The sequence below is a fragment of the Lissotriton helveticus genome, chromosome 11, assembly GCF_964261635.1.
Source record: "Lissotriton helveticus chromosome 11, aLisHel1.1, whole genome shotgun sequence".
NCBI classification, from domain to species: domain Eukaryota; kingdom Metazoa; phylum Chordata; class Amphibia; order Caudata; family Salamandridae; genus Lissotriton; species Lissotriton helveticus.
This window is the reverse complement of record NC_136072.1, coordinates 306,512,613-306,536,482: the sequence shown is the minus strand read 5'-3', so window position 1 is coordinate 306,536,482 and position 23,870 is coordinate 306,512,613. Positions and strand designations below refer to the sequence as shown.

General features: G+C 47.6%; 1 protein-coding gene across 2 annotated transcripts in view; it reads left to right on the top strand.

Moving 5' to 3' along the window:
* Positions 1 to 23,870, top strand: part of KLHL6 (kelch like family member 6) — an 815,903-nt gene that overhangs the window by 718,788 nt on the left and 73,245 nt on the right. For both annotated transcript variants that reach the window (XM_078665473.1, XM_078665472.1), the window contains exon 6: positions 18,921 to 19,134. In XM_078665473.1, coding sequence (XP_078521599.1) covers positions 18,921 to 19,134 — 214 coding nt within the window. The remainder of the gene's footprint in view (positions 1 to 18,920; positions 19,135 to 23,870) is intronic.

Here is a 23,870-nt window from a genome sequence, read left to right as displayed (position 1 = left end):
TATGTTTATGATGTAAAGTGCTTTGACACAACATTGGGATAAGTAGCACTATAAAATAAATATGGGAAAAAGGGTCTAAGAAGAGATGAGGGACACAATTTGAGGGTAGTAGTGAGGGAATCTGTTGGAAGGATGTCATGGGGGAGCGCCAACAAAGATTGTCGCACTGGGTGCCACCAACGCTATAGTCTGCCCATCTAGGAAAGTTGCTTATAACACTGCTGTTTTGACAATAAACAACCAGTTTATGTCAAATGCTGATTCACTTCTCTGTTGAGAACACTGGGACTACATTACAAGAGCCCCAGTAATCCTGACAGGGACTACCGCAGGTGAGAGTCCAGAAGAAAAAATTCAGTTCAGCAGTCCGAAATTCAGTTAACCCTCTGAATAAAACTCTGCATAAACACAACTATTTTTTAGCTCATTCTCATGGTCGATGGCATATCCCTCTGTGAAGTCAAGGTGTTCCCTTTGAGCAGAAAACTAGAAACTTCTTACAAGATCAAGCGTAATTATATTCAGATTGGATTGCAGGACAGCATGCACAGCACCACCCACTAGCGGCTAGCCAGAAGGATTATATGGTGGCAGTTGAACGAGCTGGGTTCCATGTTCTACATCTACTCTGGAACCTCAGGTCGATGGTTCTTTTTATCAGAGTGAAAGTGTGGAGGGGAGAGAATTTGTTAGCTAATAAATCATTTCAATTCCCTTTTGCCATGACTCCTAAGAATCACAGACTCTCAATCAGATTTAGTTTGTTTATTACAAAGACAAAAACAGCTGGACATACAGGCACTTCAAGGTGGCGGTGTAGAAATACATTGGAACTAATACAAACCCAAATCTACAGATGAGATTTAGGTGGTGCAATATGCACAGAGTAATCAGTTTGAGAATCAGGATACAAAAGATGACTGAGCAGACGTCAAGATTCCCCTTCATTGGAAGTTCGTGGGTATAAAAGCCTTAATCTGTCCCTACACTAGCACTAGCATGACATCCCGACTTAGCATAGCCCAAGACAAGATCCAATAAAGTGTCAGCGTGTGAAGCATTCCTAAGAAGTCTTTTCACATCAGATGGGTCAACTAGCATAAAGCTACAGAGCTAAGATGCTATCTCTCTCAAGGCAAGGCAGAAGTCCACCAGACACTTTCCCTAACTTTGATACATCAATACCACAGGTAGCATCCCATGGTGCTTTGCAGCATCACACCATCTAGTCAAGCCTCCTCCTCGTAGGCAATTTTCCATTAGGCAGCGATGTTCCAAGTCCTTAACGAGATGACCTTGATTCCCAGGCTTGCTCCGATGAGAAAGTATAACAGTTCTCCATTATCAGTATCAAAGCTCAATGTATCCTCTTCTCCCTAAGCCTAACTCTTAAAACAAAGACATTATTCTAGCTAACAAGGATGATTTTTCCACCTGCAACAGAAACGGGAGAAAGAACAAATCCAACATGCACATGAAATTAAACTGAAGCCGCAGCCGCTGCAGGAAAGAGCGGTGGGGCCCGGTGGAGGGGATTTTGACTGACGATGATGAGGGAAAATTAATTTTCCTTCTTCATCGTCCATCGGAATCCCCACCACTGAGCCCCACCGCTCTTACCAGCCAGGGCTGTTCAACTATTAACTCTAATGCAAGAGCTCCCAGGGAAATGCAAGGCCTACAGAAATCGACCAACATAAGAATTGACACCCAAACCTTTTAAAATATGTGTTTAAAGGAACTCTTTTACTGGGCTCTTCTAAATTATCACGTTATATAAGCACGTCAAATGTGTTAATATTTGTCAACAGCAGGTACGAATTCTACACGTTCATGTTATCAACTAAGCCCATCTAGTTTCAATGTTAATTTCTTCAAGTTACATTGAAAATATCCCTAACATGTCACCCTTCATGTTATTACAGTTCACATTCTAATGCCACATGTTAATACAACAAAGAAATATATGTGGGTGCGGACTACTTTTGAGTATGATGCACCCCTACAAATGAAAGAGCAAAATTTGCACTACATCACAGTCTTCCATTTGCAATCACAGGGAGATCCTACACAAAGAAGCCCTTATAGCTGAACTAGCCAGAGAAGCCTAGCGTGTTGAGTGGAAGGTCATGATTGGACCCCCTCAATCTGCTGTATCACAGAGACCGGGCAAAGATGACAGCAAGAAGAGGTACTGCTCAGAATTCTCCTATATTACCGGACCTTGAAAAAGGCATGAGATAATTTTTAGTGCTTGCTCCACTTTGCCCATTGAATAAGTAACAAATCAAGGGCTTTATTTGGCGTCGGCAGGCAGGGTAATCCATCACAAATGTGACAGAGTACCCTCTCAGCAAAATTGTTGGTTCATCCATTGTGTTTAGAGTCAAGTGAACCATTGTTTGTAGTGGTGAAGCTCCAGCTGGCTCTGCCTGCGGAATCCTTGTATCAATTGCCCTTCGGGCCATCAGTCTAAGTAAGGAGACTAAGGAAAAGCCTCTGGCTGTCCTGAACAATAACAACTGAAATTAAAAATGACCCCCTACCATGGAGGAGAAAACTCCCAGGGCGAAAGGGCCCATTAGTCGTTTTTTTATTTCAAAATCATTCACTTGCTTTGGGTGTTTGTTTTTGAAAAACAAAAACGTCTGCCAGTGCATTGGCTGCTCTGAAAGCATAGAGATCCCCTCCAGACAGTCAAAGATCTGTAATTATGGGTGGACTGTAGTCCGCTGCGGCAGAGTAGTACATGCCTCCACTGCCTTGTGGGAATGGAGTCTAACCCGCAATCCTTAAAAATAACTCCTACTAAATTTGAGTGTAATTTTTGGTATTAAGTACTGGCACTTATTTGCAAGGACCTGGGCTCTTTCTGCTGGTGGAGGCACCTACAAGGGCAACACTGAAGCAGTCAGTGATGTTTTGTGTAAAATGTTAGAAGTACTGTTGTTAGACCAGGTAGAGACCGACTCACTGCTCACTGCATCACCACACTCTACAGCTTTTCAAGACTGTTCTTGGCCCTAAGCTATCTTCCATCTTCAGATACATTCAGCTGGGTACCCACAGCTGAGGAATTTCATGCACATGCATATTAACTGCTTTCTTCCTGCCTTAGGTATTCTCAGTGGCCTTCCATACCCCTGGAGCCCATAGCGGGTCCATTCAAGTGCTGCCAGACTATCTGTGCCACCTTAAAATGGCAGGAAATATGTGCATGTAGCACAGAAGAATGCTGCAGCTCTATTCTCGTCTCTGCAACTGACAATGACATGGCGGGCCACAAATGGCAGCCACATCTTGCACACACCAGCACACCATCTGCAGCCACGGTTCATCTCACAGTGACCTGTTTCCATTTCCAGCAGATGTGAAGAGGTACAGTTGTCTTTGTAATGAGGGGTAGGCTTGCTTGTTGCTGCTTCCAAGTGACTTCACCTCTGCACTTTCTGGTTGAAGCACTGCAAAAGCGCATGGTAATTCACCGGCAACTGACTACATAGTCACCGCACATACTTTGGTCTGTCGACCTCATCCAAGTCTCAACAAAGAGCCAACTTCTTCTTTGCCTGTCTCAATTACCAGGAAGAAGACAGGAAAACAGTATTCCAGTTCATAAAAAGATACCCCTCAGGGCGTGGCCACGGGAGCAATGGTGTATGACGTGTCTCCATTTCACTCCGTCTTCCCAGCACCCGCTGAGATGCACCACAACATACTGGCGCATCAGCAACTGACCGGGGCGCTCCTACCTGCTCCTGGAACCTGCTGGGGCACGCCTGGTGACTGCCTGCACCCGAGCAGCCGGATCTGCAGCTCTATGTCCTGTGGTAGCTCCATGATTGAAGGCTGCAGCTGGCGGCCACCATCTTGGTGCAGGAGCCTGAGGCTCTCCCACGGGCCCAGGGGGTCATCATCTGCCCCCGAAACTCGCTGAGGTATGGCTGATGAGTGCCCTTGCCCCAATTGGCCTGATACGTGGCACGTGATGGATTAAAAAAAGCCGGTCACAGAAGTTAAGTCGATATGGCGATTTCGAAATACTCGGGAGAATATGGAGTGAATAGAATATAGAATAAAAACTTGAGCTGTAATAGACTTTTACATACGCGACCCGAGGCTGTAAATATAACGGAATCACGACAATGAACTCATTGTTGGAAACCGAGCAAGTGATTTCCCTGACTTTGAACAGCGGGGACTTTTTGAAGCACAAGGAATATCGTTAGCACCGCATTCTATATCTATATAAGGTACCCAACTTATTACCCCAGTCCTGATGAGGCCTAAAATATTTTAGACCGAAACACGTCGACCTTGAGAAGAGGAGCCCTATAAAATATGAAAGAAATTATATAACAAATGTGAGAGTACAAAAAGACTGAGAGGAGGACTAAAAAAACTGTAGTCCAATGTTGTAATCACCTATGAGAGCATGGGGCGATCTCTAGACAGAATGCTGTTGTGTATATGTGAATGAGCAGCTTGTAGTAAGGAAGGACACCTGGTTAAGTGTTAGGTTCTTTATTGAATAGGTAAACACTCAGAATGCCGTCAGCTGTCAACCTCGGAGCCGCGCCGCTGTGTCAACATTCCACTGCGAGCGCCGGCTGTCAAGTGGACTGTACCATGCACAGTTAAAAGTGGAGGGGGAAACAGGGGATAGGAAGCGTGCATAACAAAGTAAGATACAACACATCATCCTCCCTATGAAACAGAAAACAGATGGGGTAGGCTGAAGGTGGGGTGGTGCATGCTCCTCCCCCGGGTTAGTGAGTGGGGCTGCCACTGGCCAGTCCTGACTCTGAGACAGCCACTGGGGAACCTGCTTTGCTATCGGGGCTGTCCTACCAGAAGCTATCTCATTAGGAAGTGTTTGTGCCACTGGGGGGCGTTCCTAGGTCTGTCACTCCTCCTGTCTAGTCTGATATCTCCACTGATGTCCCCACCCTCAGACCTTGTCGTGTGTGTCCTGTATTCTCCCCCCCCAGCCGGAACAACCCTGTCATGACTCCACAATCTACCATCCTCCATGACCACCGAATTCTTGTTTAGTGTTTTGATTGTATTGGGGGCATAAAACTTGTCACCCCCTTTTCTCAATCTATCCGGTTTCTTCACGTAGACCCTTTGTCCTTGCTGGTATTCTCTCTCCCAGACTCCCCACTTGTTATCGTCCCATTCCTTGTATTTTCGCTGATTGGCTTCAATCCTCCTCTTGATCTCTTGGGGATTGACCTCCTCTATTTGTTTTCTCCCCATCCAACTGGGTGTGAGTTTGGTGCCAGCTTTCCTCCCCCTCAGTAACTCGAAAGGCGTGCAACCGGTGGTAGACTTTGGGGTGGTATGGTATGCCCACAACATGCCTCTTATAGCTTCCTCGACATTCTGTCCCGCTCTGTTGGCCAACTGTATGCACTCTTTCAGCATTCGGTTTACTCTCTCCACCTTGCCGTTTGCTTTGGGGCAATACAGGGGTGTGCGGACATGAACTATGGAGCATTCTTTGAGAAACTCCTTCATTTCTTCTGAGATCAGCTGCACGCCATTATCTGTCAATAGTGTTGCAGGCACTCCCTCTCTTGAGAACACCTCTTTCATGAACTCTATGATTGTCCTAGTGTTCACGTTGTGGACAATCTTGCAGGTTATCCAGCTTGAGAAGTAGTCCACCATGACCAGTATATACCAGTCTTGGGACCCTTTGCCATGTATCGGTCCGGCTATGTCGAAGCCTAACTTGTTCCACGGAGCCTCGGGTACTTCTACCGGTGACAAGGGTGCCCTTCTCGTGGTCTTGGACTTGTCGCTTAATCCGCACGCGTAGCAATCACGCACCTTGTCTTCCATTTCGCTGTCCATCGTTGGAAACCAGTAGTCTGTACGAAGTCTAGCTTTGCTCAGACTTCGGCCCAAGTGTCCTTCATGTGCCAATTCAACTATTTGGTTTCTTAAAGCTTCTGGAGGGACTAGTTTCCCAGATTTCAGTATAAAGTCTCCCTCTACCGATAGATCCTCCCTCACATTCCAATACGGTTGGATCTCCGTTTCCGTGTCCTTGCATTTCTCTGGCCATCCCGTGAGAATGTGTCTCTTCACTCTCTTCAGTATTTCATCTTGTTCCATCTGGGTTTTCCATGTATTCTTTTCTACCGCTGCTAAACGCAGCTCCAGAATTGAGTCCCCTCTCGACTCTTCTACCACTTCTCCCTCTGCTGGTGCTCTCGACAGGAAATCCGCAACCTTATTTTGTTGTCCAGGAATGTAGGATACTTTGAAGTTGTAGGCTTGCAGACCCACTGCCCACTTGGCTATGCGAGGCGTCATGCTCTCCATGTCCTTCTTCGTAAATAGTGAGACCAACGGCTTATGGTCGGTTTGTACTTCAAAAGGAATTCCCCAGATGAAAAACTTAAAGTGACAAATAGCCCAATAGACCGCTAGAGCTTCTTTCTCTATTGTTGAGTAATTATTCTCTGATGACGTGAGGGTTCTTGATGCAAAAGCCACTACGTTGGTTTTGTTCCCACCTCTTTGCGCCAGTGTGGCCCCGATACCTCTGTTACTGGCGTCCGTCGAGATGATGGTTGCACCATTTGGGTCAAATTTCCCAATAAACGGGGCCTCGATGATGGCCTTCTTTATGTCCCTCATTGACATTTCTTGCTCTTTTCCCCAATTGAAGACAACGTCTTTTTTGATCAAGTCTCTTAACGGCTGTGACACCATTGCAAAATCCTTAATGAACTTGGCCATGTATTCAGCAAGCCCTAGGAACGATAGTATGTCCTCTTTGCTCTTCGGAGTGGGAGCGTCTCTCACTGCTCTGACCAAGTCGTGCTTTGGCTTGATGCCCTCCTCCGACAAAGTGTGACCAAGGTAGTCCACTGAACATACACCTAGTTTGCATTTGGATGGTTTGGTGGTGAACCCTACCTCTCTCAATTTTTCCAACACCTCCTTTGCCATTTCGTTGTGTTCACCTTCACAACCTCCGTGGATCAGAATATCATCCTGGAAACATATGGTGTTCCTACAGTCCTTTAACACATGTTGCATTACCCTTTGGAAGGCCGCAGCCGCTGACGCCAAACCAAAAGGCATTCGCAGGAACTTAAAATTACCAAACGGGGTTGTGAATGCCGTAAGTATCTGAGAATCCGGGTGAAGTTTGATTTGGTAATAGGCAGAGGACAAGTCCAGCACGCTGAAATACCTTGCCCCCCTGATCGTGCTCAACATTTCACCAATCCTGGGAAGTGGGAACCTGTCCACCATGATGTTCGCGTTGAGGTCCCTCAGGTCCACACAGAGTCTTATACTGTTCCCTCCATCCTTAGCTGTGATCACAATCGGAGCCAACCAGGCTGAACTCTCAATCTCCGTGATGACTCCCTGACTGTCCAATCTCTGCAGTTCCTGCTGGAGGGGCTCTCTCATGCGCAACGGTATAGATCTTGTCTTGTGCACTACAGGTTCAGCCCCCTCCTTAAGTATTATCTTGTGCATATAATTCTTAAGAACTCCCAATTTGTCACTGAAAACCTCTTTAAACTCTTCCCTGAGATTTCCCGCTATACCTACTGGGTCAATTAATAGCACCTGTTCTTTATTATTCGGGTCTAGAGTGATACCCAACTGCTTCTGGTGTTTCCAGCCCAAAAGGGTCGAGCCACTAGAGGATACATACACCTTTCCCACAGTGTGTCTATCCTTAAAGGAGATTCTCATTGTCAGCATGCCCTCTAGGGGGATTTTTCCTTTGTTATACCCCTTGGGACTGATGTCTGGTTGCATCAATTTAACAGGATGGTTAGCAAATTTTTCATCAAAAACATTTTTATCTACCAGAGTGTAAGGGGAGCATGAATCAGCGTACATACTAAACTTCACCCCATCCAATAAAACATCACACTTGGGATACATGTCCTCCTTATCTTCCTCCTCCTCACCCACTTGAAAAATGTATGATCTCTCCCCTTCCTCCCCTTGTGGAGACTCTTCAATAACATTCACTGCTTTGCCAGGAGCTTTGCACACCTTGGAATAGTGTCCCCACCTGTTGCACTTCCTACACTGCACATTCCTTGCGGGGCACTTCCAGTTACTGGCCAAATGATTGGGACTTCCACATTTAAAACACACCAAAGGGCTAGACTTGCTGCGATTAACCTCTTTGCTCTTGTCCCCTACTTTACAGACTGTATCTCCCTCTGTGCTAGACTTGTTCTCTTTATTTGTCCCCTCCTGCGATTTCATCTCTCTGATACACCTCGCTGTGTGTTCTAGGCCCTTAGCTATGTTTATGGCTTCCTCTAAGTTGGGATTCTTGGTGAGTAATTCCTCTTGAGTCTTGGTGTCATTGGTGCACCTCACCAATTGGTCTCTAATCAACGAGTCTGTGAGTTGCCCAAATTCACAAGTGGCTGACAAGCCTCTCAATACTGCTATGTAATTGCTCACTTTCTCCTCCCTCTTCTGCACCCTCCTAAAAAACTTATGCCTCTCCATCACCACATTTATTTTTTCCTTGAAGTGAGACCCTAATTCCCTCAGTGTGCTTTCATAGACATTGACACCTTCCTCAACCTCCTCTTGGTCATCCTCAACCAACCTCCCGGTTATATCTTCATAGACCTTTCTCCCCTGCGTGCCTAAATTGTGGAGTAGTATATGCTGTTTCCGTACATTGGTGTAATTGCTACCTCCTATGGCTATTAAATAAGATTTGAAAATGCCTTCCCACCTTCTCCAGGGAATCTCAGGTTCTCCTAACCTGATAGCTTTACCTATTACTTTCTGAATTTTAAATGCACCAGACAGTTACTGTTGTTTAACGTTGGATAATGTAACCTGATAACTTTACTCATTACTTTCTGAATTTTAAAGAGCCTTATCTTAATTCCTGCAGATTAATATGGACTAGGGCCACTCATGAAATCTTTACAGAACATACCTTGGGATCAAATAAGCATTATTCTCCAGCCACGTCATTTGGACAAAAACACTAACTGTTCAGAGCTAATGTACCACAGTTAATGTGCAGTTTTGACTGTTCTCCTACTTAGACTATAGCAAGGGGTCCTTGTTTCCGACCCCAATGTTGCTGTGCTGTATCCTTCTCTCACCCCCCCCCCCTCTTTCCTCTTATCCGTCCCGCACCCTTTGTGTGGAGTCCTCCAGTTTCTTCCCTCCCCACTTTTCCCTAAGGAGGGAGGTGTGTTGTAACTTTACTCCTTTCCCACCTCCCCATTTTCCCCCTCTCTCGCTCTGCTCCCTTGGTATGAACCGCGCTCCATCCGGGAGTGCGGGTTAGAATGTTCAGAGATTTGTTGAAGCCGCCAAGCCGGGAGCACCTGTTGTACTTATATCAAATAAACTTAATATTGGAACCTTCAACAGTAGTGAGTTATTACTACATTTATGGCGACGAGGGTGGGATGCTGAGCCAGGGTCAGTGTGGTGCCTCCCCCTGGATATATTTGAAGCTTGAGCGGAGTGAAGTAACAAGGAAGACTCTCCCAGTTGATGAATGAGAAATCGGTCTAACGAGTTGCCGGTTGAGAGCGGGAGACATGAAGTGAAACTGTCGAAGTCGATGTGAAGCGGATGACTCTCGGCAGCTGTGTTCCGTTCCTGGCTTTGAGGGGGCGTTCCTTTACACCATGCTTAGTAAGATACAACACAGCTGTATTTTTTTGGTAACTTTCAAAGCTTTTTTGAGTACTGATTGGATAAATAATCTGTGGTTACATTTTTTACTAGTCAATTGAAAATGTGTTCCGTTTCTTTAATTTTTCCCTCAAAAATATATATACATTAAAAATAAATATGGAGAACCACATTTTGAGTCGGTGACGTTTATTCAAAGCAATTAAAGGAGAGGAATCTTTTTCTGTAGAAGGTCTAATTAGTATTTTCCTTCTCATTTAATGTTGTTTGAAATATTGATTCCGACGCATCTTTCTTTATATTTACCAAATGGCCTGACAGGCAGCATCCTGCACTGCTGGGGCATCGAGACTGGCGGAGGGTACCAGCGGCCGCCATGTTGTGTCTGACGCCTGTAGAAACACTAATCTTTGCTCGGCCAGCATGCCGGGGTGGGCTTGCACCTGTTTCTCCCTGAGGGGCCCCCCGACAGAAGCTCGACTGAGACAGTGCCTGACGTTGAGGTGGCTGAGACAGGCAGAGCTGGGTGACGTCGTTGAGAGCAGGCCTGGACTGAGCCCCAAAGCCTCCGCCACTTGTGAGGCACTGACAGGGACGTCTTCTGCTTATGCTCTGAGCCACGAGACCCGGGAGCGGGCGGCCCCAAGCGACTGTGAGCATGGACGCCCTGGACCGGATGGGAGCGCCCCGGCCCACTGGCGCATAAATGACAGCCTGATGGTGAACTTGCAATGCTGCCATCCGTGGAGCAGAGGCGGGCCCGTCTTTCTCCGGTAAGCAGTCAAACTTGCCACATGCTGGGCCACTGAGAGGAGAGCCTGCCACTGAGGCGCACACCGGATGCGTGGAAGACCTTGGTGTGTTTGTGGGGGGCTGGGGTATTGGGTGCTGGACCACCAACCTCTCTTGCACGGCAGTCCTCAAGGCCCCCAACCTGAAGCGCCGTGAACCTGGCAGCGATCCACACCATAGACACAGAGTGTGAATGCAAAGGTGCCCCAAGCGTGTATCCTGCGCTCGGATCTGGCAGTGAGAGTGGTGGTGGTGAGGCATTCCTCTGCTTGACTTTAGCCTCTGCTGCCTCCGGCCAACCTGAGAGACTTTTGCCTGCCAATACTGACCGGCCTACTGATGGAGTGATTCGTGGTGTTGCCCATCCAGCTGTACCTGGTTGGACCTCTCTCCCACTCCAGCGGTATTACCCGGGCCCGGGGAACACCAGCGGGTGTGGAGCAGATGACTGGTGGGTTGATTTGAAAGAGGGTCTTCCAAATCTAACTTGGTGTCCCTCCGCTAACAATACCCCACTCCAAGGACTCTAAGGACACTTCAGTAATGTCTCTTTGGGGCAAAATCTCACATTCGGAGGTGACATCGCGACCCTCCACGCCGCCGGCAAAGGGAGATTTCTCGCTCCCAATGTCCCATGGGTACATGGACCACTTTCTCCAGGAGATTCCAACTGATATCTCATCTCACAGAGATGACTTCAAAGCGGGCCTACAGGACATTCGTAAGGAGGTGTCAGAGATCGGTGATAGGGTGGATGACCTGGAGCGGACCGTGGACGCGTGGGTGGCGGACCAAGAAATGCTCTGGCGCCGCCTCAATGCGATAGAAGATTAGCACATCAAGCTGCAAACCAAGCAGGAGGACTTAGAAAAACGGAGTTGCCGTAACAACATCCGCAATCGGCGTGACCCTTCGGGTGCGGAGGGATCGGACATTATGGCCTTCCTCTTCCCTTCACTATTGGCCCCTTCTGCAGGCTCTCTCTTTCTATGACTCCCCTCCTTTGGTGATTACTGGCTTTCTTCTGCCGTCTGTTGCTTTTTTGTTGCTATTAGCCCTGGGACGCCCCTTTGCTGGGGCAGCTGTGTGCTCTATAAAACTACCCAACCTAACTCCTTCAGGCTGTTCAGGGAGATGAGGATGCCCCCCGTGCTAGACCGGGCCCATTGAGTTTCACTAATTGTGGGGAGGGCAAGTGGGTGTCCTGATATCCTGACCAGGGCACACTTTTTCAACAAAAAAGAAGCAATCATGCAAGCGGCTAGGGTGAAGGCTGAGCTCACTTTCCAGAGCCACAAGATTCAACTCTACTAGGACCTCTCCACGGTCACTCTCTGTAAACGTAGCAACTTCAGACCTGTTACGAACAAGCTCCCTGCCCAGGGGATACGCTATCAGTGGGGCCACCACTTTGCTCTCCTATTTCAATGAGAGTGCACACGCCACTCACTACACTCCCTGGTGGAGGCCAAGATGCTGATGGGACTCCCATATGAATCGTTGACCAGTGACAGACCACCTCGACCTGCCGAACTGGGGCATGATCTTAGCCCAAATGGACTATGGTCCCACAGCGCCATGCCGGCAAACAGCAAGCTGGTCACTCCTCCCAAGATGTCAAACAGGACATAATCAATCACTTCTGAGTGCTTAGAAGAGAGTCTTCTTCTGATCACTCTACTGCTGGCTCCTTGGGGGCACACGGTAAGCTAGAGGTGGAAACGCTCTGACCCAATGGCCATACCCTCCCGGTGCTGCCCCTATGTTGATGGACGTGGGCACGGGGGATTCTCGGTTCTCTGAAGAGGGAATTTACCAACTCCCCTTGGACTGCTGATGGTCGTCCCGCATAGACTAATTCTTTCAGAGGGTAACTCCTCTAGTGGGATTAGAGAACCTCAGCTCCAGTTTCCGCGTATAGAAGTCAGAGTTAGACCAAGTTGGTCTTTTGCTGTTAATTGCCTTGTTTCATTTTTTCTTGCAGGTCGGACTCTAATTGGCACTGACAGGTGGGGCGGACCTGGTGGCGGGGGGTTCTGGGGGGAGGGTGGATGTGGGCCCCAATACAGGTGGATTCCTACAATGGATCAGGGTATGGGGTGGAGGCAGTAGAGCTGGCTTCCTTTTCTCAGAATAAAATAAATGCCCCTTTACTGTCACCGACTCGAATTAGGCACCCCATTGATAATCCAAGTGACCCCCACTAGCTTCGGGTGGACAACATTTATTTTCTCTAAATATCCGAGGCCTGAACTCCCCGAACAAATGCAAGCAACTGTGGAACTCTGTACTGCAGCGAGACCCAAACGTCTTGATGCTCCAAGAGACCCACCTGCATAATACCGACCTTCACTGCATGGTGCACCCCAGATACCCTAGGCGACACTGGGCCTAAACCACCTCCAAGATTCTGGGAGTGGGTATCCAATGCAAGGCCTCCTTTTACACCACTGTAATCAAAGAGACACAAGATAGGGAGGGTTGCTTTCTAACTCTTCAGTTACAGCGAGGGCGCCAGTCACTCACATTGCTAGACATACATGCCCCTAACACCTCCCAGGATACCTTTATTAGGTGTACCCTGCAAGAGCAACTGGGGGAGGTAGAAGGCGATGTCATTGTCTGTGGGGATCTAGACTTGGTGTGGGACCCCTCCCTTGATAGAAGTGCCACAACGTTCCAAATTACAGGCGCGTTATCTGCAAAAATCAAACGGGACATTGAAATGTTGACTATGACTATGCCCTTGTCTCAGCCTCGGTCTTGTGATGTCTATACACAGTTGAACTCTCTGATATATCTATATCTGACCATGCACACTTGGCCCTGACCTGTGACGCTGGCCAGGACCAAATCCCACGCTGGCACATGCCCCTTCACTTACTGCGCAACCCCGTGGATGTGGCAGCGATACGCAAGGGCATAGAAAAATACTTCTGTCTCAATGCCCTGCCTGAAACCTCCCTACATACACTTTGGATGGCTTTAAAGTTACCATTAGGGGCACAATCATGACCATAGCTATTGCACACAGGCGTGAGGTGCAAAAAATATAAGCTAAAATGACTGTAGAGATTAAACAGCTGGAGCAACTGGATAAGGCAGCTCCCGCTCACCACACTAAGAGACAGCTGGCCATACTACATGGCCAGCTGTGTGCCCATCCCGCAGGTAGAGCTGAGCGCACCCTACTGTCCTTACGTCAATGATATTACATGGGGGCCAAAAAAACTGGGAAGCTGCTGGCACATAAACTATGCCACCAGTTTGCTAAGTCCCATATTGCTAAACTACGGGCGGGTGAGGTGAGCTGGGTGACGACAGACAGAGACATATTGGAGGCTTTCCGGACCTATTATCAGCAACTGTATTTCCGTACTTACCAGGCCTTGTCCATCCGGACCAAGTTGGGTTTATTTGTCAGCGACAAGGGGCTGACAATGTGTGGCAAATTGCCCATTTAGTAGAGAAAGTCCTCAGACTCGATATACCCGCATGTCTCCTCTCGCTTGACGTGGAGAAGGCATTCAACAGGGTGGACTGCACAAACCTGCGGGCGATGCCTCAGAAGGTAGGGCTGGGACAGTCTTTCATCTCCAAAATCATGGCGTCTTATGTCGCTCCCACCACCTGGATTCACGTATTGTCTGCTCTCACCACTGCTTTTTGCCCTGGCAGTGGAGCCGTTGGCTATCCGCATCCGTGCTGCCAGGGGAATCAGGGGCATCTCCTTTGAGAGGCAGGAGCACAAGATCAACCTGTTTGCCCGCGACCTTCTTCTCACCCTTGATAAGCCCGCGATCTCGCTCCCCACTGTCATAGACTACCTGCAGGCCTTTGCAGCTATCAGTGGTTTTAAAGTCAACAGGACTTAGTCACTTGTTCTCAATCTCACTCTCCAGGACTCCATTACTGTCCATTACAGAACTCCACTCCATTCCAATGGTCGACTGACTCTATCAAATACCGTGGTCTTTATATTACCCCTAATCCCGCCACGCGGTCTTGTGTTAACTGGTCCCCCCTTCGTCACATGATCCTGGCAGACTTGCAGCAGTGGAAACCCCTTTATATCTCCTGGTTTGGGCATGTCAACAATTTTAAAATGAATATATTACCTTGGGTCCTATACGTCTTTCAGACGCTGCCCACATCAATCCCACAAGAGGATATCCAACGTCTCCAGAAGGAATTGCGCACTTTCATTTTGAGTGGTAAGCCCCCTCAAATCTCTCACTCCCTATTGATGCAGCTTCAGGACAGGGATGGACTGGCAGGTTCAAACCAGTTAGAGTACTACTGGGCAGCACACCTGAGATACATTTCCGAGTGGGTGGTGCGTGAGAGAGAGAAGCACTGGTTCCACATGGACTGGTGCATGGCATGCCGGCCCCTGTGGAACCTGGTCTGGTTGCCCAAGTGGGTGCATCGGCCCAGTGCTTATGTTGCGGCCCTGACCAGGACGGTGTTGTAGATCTGGGACAGAGTCAGGGTGAAGGGGGTCTCTCTTTTTTCCCCTCCCCCAACACACCCAAAGCGGGTAATATGGCCTTCCCTCAGCACCGACCGCCACTAGCCTTGTGCCGCTGGACTGAAGGGGACTGACGGACACTTAGTGACCTGTTCAAAGGAGATGCCATCAAGTCTTTTGAGACTGAGTTTGCTCTTCCTGCTGCGGCTCGCTATCAATACCTTTAACTGCGACCCTGGGCAACTCTGACCGGAACTTATAAAGCAGCTACACAACCTCTCACCCCTTTCAAGTAGCTAGTCCGTAACTTTGAAGGCTCAAAGGGGCTGATTTCCAGAACCTATCAGGTGCTTCAACACTCTACTCCGGCTGCTATGCATACCTACCAGGCAGCGTGGCATGGTGATGTCTCTGGGGAAATCAATACTAAACAATGGTAAACATTATGGCAAGATATCCCTAAAATGTACCTCATTATCGCGGCATGCAAAACTGCGTACAAATAATGTTCTGATGGTATCACACACCCGCTTGTCTAGCAAGTATTTACCACACGGTCCCTTGATCAGTGTTGGCGCTGCGGACGAACGGGCAGTACTCTCGGCCATATTTGTTGAGCCTGCAGGGTAATTTCAACCTTTTGGAAGGAGGTCCTAGTCCACATTAAGGGGATCTTGGGCTTTCTGCTCCTGGACCTGCCTCCTGTAATGGTCCTAGGCATATGACCGCCCGGTATTGAGGCTATGACGTACGCTGACTGGGCCCTAGCAAGCCACCTACTGCTAGCCGCGCGGCAGCTCATAGCATGCGCTTGGAGACAGAAGTCGCCCCCTCCGTGGTGCTGTGGTTTGTTAGGATGTGGCATTTGCTGGCAATGGAGTGGCTGTCGCACACCCTGGCGAACACCAATAAGAAGTTCCAGCGGATATGGTAACCCATCTTACATTATCTCACATACATAGACTTTATGTGTTTTAACCCCCTGGAACTCGGAGCGCGCCAGCTTTTCGGCCCAAGGGCCTTACGGCCTCTCGCGGCTGTCCAAAGGCATCCCACTTGGGCGAAGGGCACCAGAGGCTCGCTCCCCTCGCTGCTTGCGGTGAGACCCCGCATTCCATCGCTACTGCACATACACAGCTTTCTCTGGCCTGCAGGAAATTATTTTATTTGGTTAGATGGTTTCCCCTAGTTTACTCCTCAAGACTTTCTCTGAAGCCACAACATATGAGGCTGTACAGCTTCCACTTTCACAACACTAAATGTACCCTCATGGTCGTGTCTCAGACGGAGACACAGTCCCCGGGATTTACTATTATGGGCCACAGGCAGGGCCGGGCTGACTACCGGGCGTTTTGGAATGCTGCCGAGCTGGGGGCTGATTTCACTTCGGTGGGGGGTGATTTTGTTGATAGAGACCTGCCTGTGCTTTGAAATAAACAAAGCAAAACAAATTTTGTTCAGCACACGCAGGTCCCCATCAACGAAATCAGTCCCCAGCTCAGCAGCATTCCAAAACGCCCAGTAGCCAGTACGGCCCTGACCCTGTCAGAGGGTTCCTTATGCTTTCCATCCCAGTCAAGGTGAGGGAGCTTTGATTGTATCATATTTACTGCTCCACTCTGGCAAGATGTTTTTGACGCTACATTTTTCATGTTAACGCAGCCAGCCCAAAGCGGTTGTAGGCAGCAGCGTGCTGCGTATTACTTGTACTGCCCTCTTGGATTTTGCACTCTTGGATATGTAGCCGGCCCGACAGGGGTTGTAGGTGATACAATATATGTTATACCGCTTGTCTCCCTGTTAACAATAAAAGTTTAATAAAAATAAAAAAGATACCCCTCCAGTTCAAGAGCCTCTTCAGGCTGCCACCGCCTGTCTATCTTCTGGTACTCAATGCCCTGGCTAGGGACACATGCCGCCAGTAGACGGTTTAGATGTCAATGAATTACATCTAAACAATGCCCTGTTTTGAGACATCATGAATGAAGGTAGTTAAACTGTTTTTACGTTTCTTGGGGTGTTTCCCTCCAGTAAATAACAAGTAAAGGTATCAGAAAAAAATCCCCCAGTACAATAGAACTGCTAACATTGCAGTGAGATGGAGAGTAAATAGGTGAATGACTATAAGAGAATTCTTTTCATGTGAGGCTCATTATGTGCATATAATGGTAAGAAATAGCAAATCATATGACCCTTTTAAAGCAGTTATTAATGCAACAACATGATTTAGTAACACAAGTAATAAAAACATTACTACGGGATAAAAAAAAAATGAAAAAGCTGCATTAATGATGTGTGTTTTATCTAGCACATTTTATATTTCTATAAACTTGACAGACCATCCTAGTTTAAATAACTCAACCATAACACAATAACCACACCTCAGTGATCCTCACAACAACATGTTAACACTACATAGGATCAAAACAAAGACAACATCCATCCAACCACACATCTTCACGGTGTAGCGTGCTATCCATGTAGACAAGGGCTTCAGCCACCCACATAGGGGTAGTAAGCGCTATATAAATGTGGCAGGACGGTACAATGCAGTGCCAACATTGCCAGTAAATGGTGCCAGTTGTGGGAGTAGTGGCCCTGACAACGTCCAATGACATTGGGCGGAGACCTCCTAATGAAAATGTTGGGCCTTTGTCCTTAAAATCTTTATTTCTTATGAATCAAGCACAGGACAACTTCTGTCTATAGACATGACATATTGAGATTAAATATTGGATCATGGTTAATGGTTGTGAGTCCTTTAGACTTTTGTCTCACAATATTCTGAATGTGTGGGGAGCGGTCAAGTGCCCCCAGGGCCACTAGCGTGTGGCCATTTCAGTAACCCTTTACGAAACTCAGCGTTTGCCATATGTTTCACTAAACATGATAGTTTCAAATAGTTGTCCATATTTGTAGGCATGGCAATGACTTCACATAAGAATGCATGGTTCAGACAGCATGCAGAAATCCCAAAATGTCAGAAAGGGAGACATACCTCAGTATGATATATGGACTTCCCAAATGGCAGTCCCCTCACTGATTATGGAATTCTAAAAAATGACATCCTCAAGGCCTGAGTGCGGTCTCACCAAAGTGGTGGTATCCCGTGGGATGGAAATTTGTCCAGAAGCCATGTTGACAAGGTGCAGAATGGAGGGAATCTAAAGGAGGGGCCATGAGAATGTTGTGCTCATACCATAAGAAGCAGGACAACGATGTGGCAAACTGTTGCTTTACAATGATGTAAACTGATGGAAAGTATGGAATCACTGTATTAATATGTGAATGCATGTTAGTGTAATTAAATAAATGACTAAAACAAGTATTAAAAAATGTCTTATTAAAAATAAAACATTCTTATGGAGAACCGTCTTTGGTACAAGGCAGACTGGTACAGCAACACCAAGAGGGGAAAGAGTGAAAAACGTACCTGCTTTAACCTTCGCACTGCTCTGAGAAACTTCAGAGACCATTAAACCAATTTTTCCATTGATCTTAGTTTGGACTTCCATTTTATGTTTTGGGTCTTTCTAAAGTTGTATACTATCTTTAAAAGACAGGTTGTGCAATATTAACCCCTGCACCATATGCAAAACGTTATTCCCTTGCCGGCCAACAAGATAACATAAAGAGGACTGCCATTATAAAGCGATCGCATTTCCTTTTATAGCTATTTGGGCCACACAACCCTGTTAAAACATTTGCAAACACAAGGAATAAACTTTGCTAAAACATGGGCCCCAGCCATGCCCGTCCACCAAAACAGCCACCATCATGTTTCAGGTCTTATGTGATCGTGAGACTCAGGAGTCAGTAGATCACCAAGGAAATGTGATCCCCTTGGAAACAAATGGCCACAGTCAAATTATGCCACATAACTAGGCTGCAGAAGGTTAATCCTCAGAAACATGTCCTTGTTTGCTGTTCATGCCAATGGAGCCTCATTTGTATGTGTTTCTTAAAAGTGTTCCTTTTTCTCCAGGCAGCACCTCTCGCATTCAACGTTAGTTCTTTCGCTGCTGCCAGCTATGAGAAGAAACTGTATGTGATCGGAGGAGGACCCAATGGAAAGCTGGCCACTGACAAGACGCAGTGCTATGATCCCTCTGTCAACAAATGGACAGTGCGGGCCCCTATGCCCGTTGAGGCCAAATGCATCAATGCTGTCAGTTTCCACAATCACATCTATGTTGTGGGTAAGCTACTTAAATAAATGTATCAGTGGATCTTCCTTTTGTTTGGCTTTATCGAAATCTACATGTTGCAGCTAATCTTCCGTACTCGTGTTTTCAGGGTGACATATTCCCAGTCTCACAAACACCCAACAATTTACTAGTACCTGAGCAATTACATGATGTATTGAGCAATTGGATTCAGGAATATTGAGGTTTTCAGAAACTGTTTAATTGCTTCCTTTAAGTAAAGCACTTTTATAGAAGTTTGATGCATGTTTTGTGACTCATTAATGGTTTGATTCATAGTTTGTGAAACTGATGCTTTCTTACAGAATGCTTTGTATATTAGCTGTGCATTTGATGTTCATATTGTAATTACATGTGCGACTGAGACAAAATTACGAATTAGATCGTGATCTTGATGCCTCTATCAATTAGAAGCAAGCTCAATGGCTTCGTTTGATGCTTCAAGCATGATATATACATTCATACATATATATATTCACTAACAACACTCCCACCTCAAACTCCGAACACAGGGCGGGTGCTGTCTCCACACGATGAGGGTGGGACCTCATTCTTGCTGCACAGCAACTTGAAAACATATTTTTGGAGCACTCGCGGGGTCATGTTGGCCATTGGATGATACAGGGCCAGTTGGGTGACTCTGATGTTCCGTCAAATCCATGTCCGATTCTTTGTATCGCCACTCCAAAAGGCCATATGTCCCTCGCCTGCAGCCGCCGGATTTTGTATGATGTTTTCCCAGTTGGTGTCAGATAATTAACTGGCTACCACAAGTTTGAATAGCCTGCAACTTTTTTGTCGGCCGGAAAGACTCATCGGCTGCGGTTCGGGAGTTCGAAATTACATTCACTAACACCACTCCCACCTCAAACTCCGAACACAGGGCGGGTGCTGTCTCCATACGATGAGGGTGGGACCTCATTCTTGCTGCACAGCAACTTGAAAACATATTTTTGGAGCACTCGCAGGGTCATGTTGGCTTGATTTGCTAACAGCAGACGCATTTCGGCGTTCATCGCCTTCTCAATGCTGTAATGCTTGTCCATGATACGCTGTGTGTGATTGGACAGTTAGCCTGTGTCCACTTCAGCCATTGGATGATACTGGGCCAATTGGGTGACTCTGATGTTCCGTCAAATCCATGTCCGATTCTTTGTATCGCCACTCCAAAAGGCCATATGTCCCTCGCCTACAGCTGCCGGATTTTGTATGATGTTTTCCCAGTTGGTGTCAGATAATTAACTGGCTACCACAAGTTTGAATAGCTTGTGACTTTTTTGTCGGCTGGAAAGACTCATCGGCGGTGGTTCGGGAGTTCGGAATTACATTCACTAATACCACTCCCACCTCAAACTCCAAACATAGGGAGGGTGCTGTCTCCTTACGATGAGGGTGGGACCTCATTCTTGCTGCACAGCAACTTGAAAACATATTTTTGGAGCACTCGCAGGGTCATGTTGGCTTGATTTGTTAACAGCAGACGCGTTTCGGCGTTCATCGCCTTCTCAATGCTGTAATGCTTGTCCATGATACACTGTGTGTGATTGGACAGTTATACTGTGTCCACTTCAGCCATTGGATGATACCGGGCCAATTGGGTGACTCTGATGTTCCGTCAAATCCATGTCCGATTCTTTGTATCGCCACTCCAAAAGGCCATATGTCCCTCGCCTACAGCCGCCGGATTTTGTATGATGTTTTCCCAGTTGGTGTCAGATAATTAACTGACTACCACAAGTTTGAATAGCTTGCGATTTTTTTGTCGGCCGGAAAGACTCATCGACGGCGGTTCGGGAGTTCGAAATTACATTCACTAACACCACTCCCACCTCAAACTCCAAACACAGGGCGGGTGCTGTCTCCATACGATGAGGGTGGGACCTCATTCTTGCTGCACAGCAACTTGAAAACATATTTTTGGAGCACTCGCAGGGTCATGTTGGCTTGATTTGTTAACAGCAGACGCGTTTCGGCGTTCATCGCCTTCTCAATGCTGTAATGCTTGTCCATGATATGCTGTGTGTGATTGGACAGTTATACTGTGTCCACTTCAGCCATTGAATGATACCGGGCCAATTGGGTGACTCTGATGTTCCGTCAAATCCATGTCCGATTCCTTGTATCACCACTCCAAACGGTCATATGTCCCTCACCTACAGCCGCCGGATTTTGTATGATGTTTTCCCAGTTGGTGTCAGATAATTAACTGGCTACCACAAGTTTGAATAGCTTGCGACTTTTTTGTCGGCCGGAAAGACTCATCGGCGGCGGTTCGGGAGTTCGAAATTACATTTACTAACACCACTTCCACTTCAAACTCCGAACACAGGGCGGGTGCCGTCTCCATACGATGAGGGTGGGTCCTCATTCTTGCTGCACAGCAACTTGAAAACATATTTTTGGAGCACTCGCAGGGTCATGTTGGCTTGATTTGTTAACAGCAGACGTGTTTCGGCGTTCATCGCCTTCTCAATGCTGTAATGCTTGTCCATGATACGCTGTGTGTGATTGGACAGTTATACAGTGTCCACTTCAGCCATTGGATGATACCGGGCCAATTGGGTGACTCTGATGTTCCGTCAAATCCATGTCCGATTCTTTGTATCGCCACTCCAAAAGGCCACATGTCCCTCGCCTACAGCCGCCGGATTTTGTATGATGTTTTCCCAGTTGGTGTCAGATAATTAACTGGCTACCACAAGTTTGAATAGCTTGTGACTTTTTTGTCGGCCGGAAACACTCATCGGCGGCGGTTCGGGAGTTCAAAATTACATTCACTAACACCACTCCCACCTCAAACTCCGAACACAGGGCGGGTGCTGTCTCCATACGATGAGGGTGGGATCTCATTGTTGCTGCACAACAACTTGAAAACATATTTTTGGAGCACTCGCAGGGTCATGTTGGCTTGATTTGTTAACAGCAGACGCGTTTCGGCGTTCATCGCCTTCTCAATGCTGTAATGCTTGTCCATGATACGCTGTGTGTGATTGGACAGTTATACTGTGTCCACTTCAGCCATTGGATGATACCGGGCCAATTGGGTGACTCTGATGTTCCGTCAAATCCATGTCCGATTCTTTGTATCGCCACTCCAAAAGTCCATATGTCCCTCGCCTACAGCTGCCGGATTTTGTATGATGTTTTCCCAGTTGGTGTCAGATAATTAACTGGCTACCACAAGTTTGAATAGATTGTGACTTTTTTTTTCGTCCGGAAAGACTCATCGGCGGCGGTTTGGGAGTTCGAAATTACATTTACTAACACCACTCCCACCTCAAACTCCGAACACAGGGCGGGTGCTGTCTCCATACGATGAGGGTGGGTCCCATTCTTGCTGCACAGCAACTTAAAAACATATTTTTGGAGCACTCGCAGGTTCATGTTGGCTTGATTTGTTAACAGCAGACGCGTTTCGGCGTTCATCGCCTTCTCAATGCTGTAATGCTTGTCCATGATACGCTGTGTGTGATTGGACAGTTATACTGTGTCCACTTCAGCCATTGGATGATACCGGGCCAATTGGGTGACTCTGATGTTCCGTCAAATTCATGTCCGATTCTTTGTATCGCCACTCCAAAAGGCCATATGTCCCTCGCCTACAGCCGCCGGATTTTGTATGATCTTTTCCCAGTTGGTGTCAGATAATTAACTGGCTACCACAAGTTTGAATAGCTTGCGACTTTTTTGTCGGCCGGAAAGACTCATCGGCGGCATATATATATGCACAGAAACACACACACACACACACACACACATACACATATCCATACATATGGCACGTTTGCAGAGTGATGGAGAAAGAGGGCGTGGCCTCTGACCACCTGTCAGCAATCCCACTGTGTTGGGCTTAGTGGAGGTAATAGGAGGTCTGGTTGGCCCCTAAGGACCGTCAGCAGCCAGGAGGACTTCAACCCCCAACCAGCAGCACGCCAGGAGGGTTGTTTGCAGAGTAGTGGAGAAGAAGGGCAGGGCCTCCGGCGATTTGCTGGCTTTCTTTTTATGTTCTAGGAAGGGGGCTGCATGACCCTGCCTTCCCTTGACCATTTTTAACCCCGGGGACCCCATTCCAGGGCCTGACCCACTTTTTAAATAAACTAAAAGGGTGAGGGGGCCGCGCAAACCCCCTCCTGGGCTGATTTGGCCCGAGGACCCCACCCACGCTCAGCAAGGCCTTTTCTTTTTTTACAAAATATCCTTAAAGGGAAGAGGTATACAGCTCCCTACGCAGGGTATTTATGGCCCCAGGGATACCATCCCAAGGGACCAGGCCTCTTCGTTGGGAACAGTGGGGGGGTCCTGAAGGGCCCTGGAGTCCTGGCCAACTCCTGCCTCCTGCGGGAGCCGGCATTGATTTTTACACACATGGAGCTGCTGAAATGCAGCTCCCTGTGTGTAAAAAGCAAAGTGCTCTGCTTTCAGCAAGCAAGAGCAAAATTCTCTCGCTCTCTGAAACCGGAGCACTTGGTTGCTGTGGCATGCACTAGCAAACTTCAATGTCCCAGGGCTGGGCACTCAAGGATGTTGCTGGAGCAGACCCTTGCGGGTGGAGGTCCCCGGGGCCACCTATGGCTCGAGGAGGGGAGTGGGATGCGGCCCATTTCCTTCCTTGAGTAGGAGCCTGCCCTGGGGAGGTGGCAGTCCCTGGGGCCCAGAACTGCCCCCTCCAATTTCTTAGACAAAGAGTTTGGCCCCGGGGAGGTGATGGTCATTGTGGGGTGTCCGTGCCG